The sequence below is a fragment of the Mobula birostris genome, chromosome 19, assembly GCF_030028105.1.
Source record: "Mobula birostris isolate sMobBir1 chromosome 19, sMobBir1.hap1, whole genome shotgun sequence".
In the NCBI taxonomy this organism is placed as follows: Eukaryota; Metazoa; Chordata; class Chondrichthyes; order Myliobatiformes; family Myliobatidae; genus Mobula; species Mobula birostris.
Genome location: NC_092388.1, coordinates 45,629,455 through 45,635,454, shown reverse-complemented (window position 1 = coordinate 45,635,454; position 6,000 = coordinate 45,629,455). Strand labels below are relative to the sequence as shown.

The following is a 6,000-nucleotide window of genomic DNA, read 5'->3' as shown; positions in this document are numbered from 1 at the left end:
CTGCATTGAAATCCTGTCTGTTCCATTGTAGGAGAATGGAGAGACACAGGCATTATGTAGCAGAAGGGGTTAATTGATCTTGGCATTTAAATATTAATTTAATTAGTTCAATATTTTGGCTTGAAGGGCCTGTTTCTGTGCTATACTGTTTTATAACTACATATCAGAATAAATTTTCAGATGTATTGTATTCAAGCCTTGTCTAGGTTTGTCAGTATTTTTCCACAGTGTGTTTTAGATTTAAATATAAATATAAATTTACATGTAACGTATCCAGTTCTGTGTCTCACATTCTGTATTTTTCCACTAGGTTTATATATATATTTATGTTAGAGTCACCCAGTTGAGGCTCAGTACTTTTCCACTGACTGTGGCTCCCAACCTGACGTCAGAGCTCCTGCCAGCCACAGTTGCCGCTCGCTTTGACTCCTCCTCCGCTCCTCACCCACACCCCTCTCTCTGTTTCTTTTTACTCCACCTTCTCCCTTCCTTTCTCTTGTTAGCGACCAAGTGAAGGAGTCAAGACGGAGACCGCAAGCAGGGAGCAGCTTCAATGGGAGACACAAGGGACGACGTCGTGATGATGGACTGTCAGGCAAGCGGCGGTTCCACTGCGGGTAGGTTCATTTGCAATGTTGCCGCAGCAACTGTATCCCTGTTACAGGTGTCAATGCAACACAGCGCTCGGGTTGTGTGTGTGTGTGTGTGGCGGGGGGCGGGGGGGGAGAGCACTATATATTTTTTTCCGCATATTATTTTCAGTGAAAAGCATTGTGGCAATTCAGAGATATTTAAAAAATGATTGTTACCATACTCATGACTTGGCACAAAAGCAAAATTCTGCGTATGCTGTAAATCTGAAATAAAACCCTGAAGATGCTGGTAATGTGCTGCTGGGTATTTTATTGATTCCGATTTTGAATTCACATTCAGATGTTTCAGGGGACGGTGTGCGTTCACGAATTGAAATAAATGTAATTGCATTTAATCTGCTGGTCAGAGAAAATATTGAGTCTTTACTAAACGAGCCGTCGATTTCAAGGCAGGCGGATCTCCCTGGCCCCCTGAACCTGTTTTACCTCGGCACGGAAAGAGGCCATTCGGACCATTGTGTATGGGCCGCTTCTTTGATAACACCATGCCGGTTCGCACAATGCGGTCCTCTCGTGTTACACCGACCCGAAGGTGGTGCTTGTTACATCTGCGTTCGCTGGGAGGCGAGAGGATGTGCGGGGAAACAATTATTTCGAGAGGCGTGTGAAACTGAGAAGCCCCTCTCCTCCAGCTGCTCGTCCTCGCCCGTCCCCTCCCCTCGAACTGCAGGGGATCAGCCACAGTAGGCATAATTCCACCGCTATTTTCAAACGCACAGATGGGTCGCTGTCGCCATAGAGATTGAAGGCGTTGCTTAAGCAACTGCCTCGCACGTTGCTGCAAATCGCGGCATGGAAGAAGCCTTATTTCATCATTGCGCCTCTTCTGTAATTCAGATCAGTAGCAGTCCAGATTTTAACAGACATCTTAAAAACCATCACACTTTTAAGAAGGTGTGCTTTTTATTTTTGGTGAAACAATTAGTGTATAAAATGATCTATTCTACTTTACCATTTTACTGATTGGAGTTCAGTTATTCTCAATTCACAAGAAGAGGCGGTCCGTTATTTGGAAACGCCACCCTACGTACAATATATAAAAAAATGTTTCCTTGGCTTTGTTGTTCTCTCAGGAAACGGAGAACGTTGCTGCGATGCTTTGCTGAAAAGAAGAGTGAATAGAATTAGGAAACAGTGCCCTAATTTATAATCGCAGCTCCACGGACCAATAGAGGAGATTTTAACTACCTATTTTTGGGGGGGGGCGGACTGGCGGGGGGAGTCTTCGTGCGGTTTTTAACCGATTGTGCTTTCGTTCATACTCATTACAAACTTCTGCTGGGCAGAACTGCAATCGATTTGACTCAGCGCGAGAGAAAACATGTACATTGATTAAGAGGACTCTGTCTTGATAGTCAATGGTTTAAAAAGGGGGCAAGGGAAATAGGAGGAGGTACTTGGGCCTTTGGATTCCTGTGGTATGGATTAGCTTCGTGGACCGTTTTCCTTCACGGATACCTTATTTCACTCCCCCCCACCCCCACCCCCACCCCACACACCACACACTCTTTGTCTGCTTTCTCCTTTGTTGCTCTCAGTTGATCGGATCAAGTTAATAATGGGGCCAGTGAGATAATAAAAGTATGGCCCCTACCCCCTAGAATTACTTCAATAATATGTACTCAATTTCCTTATATAAACTTTTAAATAGCGTTTTATTTTAGATTTTTCGAATGACTAATTTTGCATTTAACACAAGTTGAGAGGCCTAATTTTACTGTGTTATATTTATAAGAATATGTTGCTTGGGTACTCCCAGCGTCAAGAGCTAGTCTCCTGATTGTTACTTCAGTGGATTCCAATTCCAAAGTCTTGTTGGACTATATAATAAACCATAACCTACTTAATAGGGCAGATAGCTGAGCTACCTAATTAAATTCTAATAACTAAAGAAAAGTACAAAAATGCTGTGCCTTTCTTTGCTGAATCAAAGGCAGATTTAAATTTGCGTTATGATTCATTTTCAGCATTTCTTTTGATACAGAATATTATCAAGGTATTTCCCCTGACTGCAGCAATCTTGATATTGACGTGCAGTGCCCAGGGAATAGAGGCTCAGATTTGAGAGTCTCCAGCCAATTCAGTTCCTAATCTGAATCTGCTCAGCAGTCACACCATTTTGATCCAACCCCTTTTGTTTTTTGTTTGAACACTATGCCCCTGGGCCAGATGTTGGGGGAAAAACAATGTCCTCCTGGAGCAGGAATCTAACTGGTCCCAGTAAAGTCGATGATGCTTTCTTCATTACAAATACTGTGATGCATTGGTGAAAAAGGCTTCTTACTTTGTTGATGAACAAAAGGTAACAATGTTAGACATGGCTGGCTGAATATTCCAGTCCAGTGCCTACTGCTCTGATCATACGGTTTGATGCAACACTGGTTGTAATGAATTACTTCTTGGTTGTGTAATCATGAGCAGAGGGACACAAATTGCACAAATCAAGGGACATATCTAAAAATTCAACATACTGCACTCCAATAAATGGCAAACCTATACAGAGTAAAAAGAACTGATCCAACATTAATAGTTACATCAAACTTTGGAGACTTACTGGCTTAGTCAAATAGTGTAAGTGGTATATTGATAAAAGTCTGTTTTTGAAAATTTATTGTATCCTTGCGTTATAGTTAATTACAGTTCAGCATTAACTTAATATTTATACTCCAGATTTCAGAGTCTTTAGTACATTAAAGAAGTATTTTGTCACAGGCATCCAGGCTGCTGACATCTACTTTGAATCATTTGATGCAGTTTGTAATGTTAGTCAGAGCTTTTGAACAAATTATAAAATAATATTGTCACAATGTACATCCAAAAGAATGATAAACGGGAAGGCATAGCAGGAGCAAAGTAAAAAGCAAGCCTCCCAGCTACGGCAGACTTTATCAGTCAAGGACAAGCTTTGTTCTCTCCATCACATTCACTAGTTCTTGGGCCACCTATTGTTATCTGGCAACCACATCACACCCCCTGTCCCCGCTTCTCAATGTCCTGAAAAATGATGGATACAGCAAACACCATTTAATATGTCATTAAGGAATTGTCCTCTGTACTCACACTGAGGGTGGGAAAGCAACCAGCACCACCTACTACTGTCTACATGCAGAAACCATGCACAGCTCACTGTCAATGTCATCTGAGGGTACAAATATGAATCATTTTACCCTTCATTACCACTCTTCCAGTTCCGTAGAACAGCTCCACTTATGAATAGGTCACATTGTGAATGGTCCCAGCAGTGTCCCAGTGTGATACCATTGCTGGTAGAAAGTTCATAAGCAGTACTCATAAGAATTTACAATGCACTTGCAGTGTAAACATAGTGGCAGAATGTATTGCTTTAAAATGAGGAATAATTTATGCCTGCAGAATATTTATCCAAATATCCTGCATGCTTTAATACTATTTTAAATCAGCACTTTTTCTTTATAAACATCCAAGAAGATATATGTTCCAAAGGATTTAAGACAATGATTAGCAAGATCAGTACGGAATAGGGATGAAGTGAGTTGATTACTTGTGAGTATGTTTCAATAGCGTGATTCAAATGATTTGAAAGCCATTTGAAAGCAATAGATTTTAATGAAGGGCTACCACTTTGAACTAGCTGGACTTTTTTCCAGCCCTGAACTAGATCACTCTAAAAACTATTAACTTCAGGTAGAATCGACAGGAATCTGTCATCTCATAGCAAGCTACAACTGTAAATGCATTTTATCAGATTTACCACAATCAACCACAATCAACATTGCTATCTAGGCAAAATTATGAAAGTTGGATCATTTCCTTATTGTTGTGTATCAAAGAATAGTGTAGATGGGTGCAGGGATGTCAGGGTGTATGGGGTGTCAGGGAGGGGTAGCACCTCTGATGGGGGAACATGTCCTTTTCAAGGTGGTTAGCCCACCTTTGGTCCCCACCTGGCACTCAGCTGTCACCCGTGGCTCCCCATAGCCGTTCGCATGCGACAGCGGCCACACCCTGGGCAGCGGCTTTGACAAGCCGGCTAAACCAGGTGAGGGTAGCTGACAGGTCTCAAACCCTCAATGAGATAGGGAGTTGTCTATTCCAGCATGTGAAGACAGACTCCGGCAGATTGAGCGGACGAGACCAATGGAAGATCCAACGGTCAAGAAGGCGGTCTCTGCAAGTGTTGTGGAATGTGTAGAGCAGGACAAGACACAGAAGACGTCCTGGTCATCCACTGCGCCTAGTCCCATCTCCAGCCATCTTGACTCTGTCTTGCCACTGGATCCAGATGGGAATTGGGGAGACAGAGTGAGGCTGACGCTGCGCAACTCTCCCTCACATAAATCTAAATCATGCGCTAGTCTCAACACCATTGTTGAGGTCCTCACTGACGTCATAAGAGAGTTGTAAAAGCGAGCCTGAAGGCTTTGTGTGTCAATGCAAGGAGCATTCGTAACAAGGTGGATGAATTAAAAGTGCAGATTGTTATTAATGATTATGATATAGTTGGGATCACAGAGACATGGCTCCAGGGTGACCAAGGATGGGAGCTCAACATTCAGGGATATTCAATATTCAGGAGAGATAGACATGAAAGAAAAGGAGGTGGGGTGGCATTGCTGGTTAGAGAGGAGATTAACGCAATAGAGAGGAAGAACATTAGCCGGGAGGATGTGGAATCGATGTGGGTGGAGCTGCATAACACTAAGGGACAGAAAAGGCTGGTGGGAGTTGTGTACAGGCCATCTAACAGTAGTAGTGAGGTTGGGGATGGTATTAAACAGGAAATTAGAAATGTGTGCAATAAAGGAACAGCAGTTATAATGGGTGACTTCAATCTACATATTGATTGGTTGAACCAAATTGGTAAGGGTGCTGAGGAAGAGGATTTCTTGGAATGTATGCGGGATGGTTTTTTGAACCCACATGTCGAGGAACCAACTAGAGAGCAGGCTATTCTAGACTGGGTATTGAGCAATGAGGAAGGGTTAATTAGCAATCTTGTCATGAGAGACCCCTTGGGTAAGAGTCACCATAATATGGTGGTATTCTTCATTAAGATGGAGGGTGACATAGTTAATTCAGAAACAAAGGTTCTGAACTTAAAGAGGGCTAACTTTGAAGGTATGAGACGTGAATTAGCTAAGATAGACTGGCAAATGACACTTAAAGGATTGACGGTGGATATGCAATGGCAAGCATTTAAAGGTTGCATGGATGAACTACAACAATTGTTCATCCCAGTTTGCCAAAAGAATAAATCAAGGAAGATAGTGCACCCGTGGCTGACAAGGGAAATTAGGGATAGTATCAATTCCAAAGAAAAAGCATACAAATTAGCCAGAAAAAGTGGCTCACCTGAGGACTGGGAGAA

General features: G+C 42.4%; 1 protein-coding gene across 1 annotated transcript in view; it reads left to right on the top strand.

Moving 5' to 3' along the window:
• The first annotated feature begins 441 nt into the window (after nucleotides 1-441).
• Nucleotides 442-6,000, top strand: part of LOC140212565 (acidic amino acid decarboxylase GADL1-like) — a 70,805-nt gene continuing 65,246 nt past the window's right edge. The window contains exon 1 of the mRNA XM_072283531.1: nucleotides 442-617. Within this exon, the coding sequence (XP_072139632.1) occupies nucleotides 554-617 (64 nt within the window). The 5' untranslated portion in view covers nucleotides 442-553. The remainder of the gene's footprint in view (nucleotides 618-6,000) is intronic.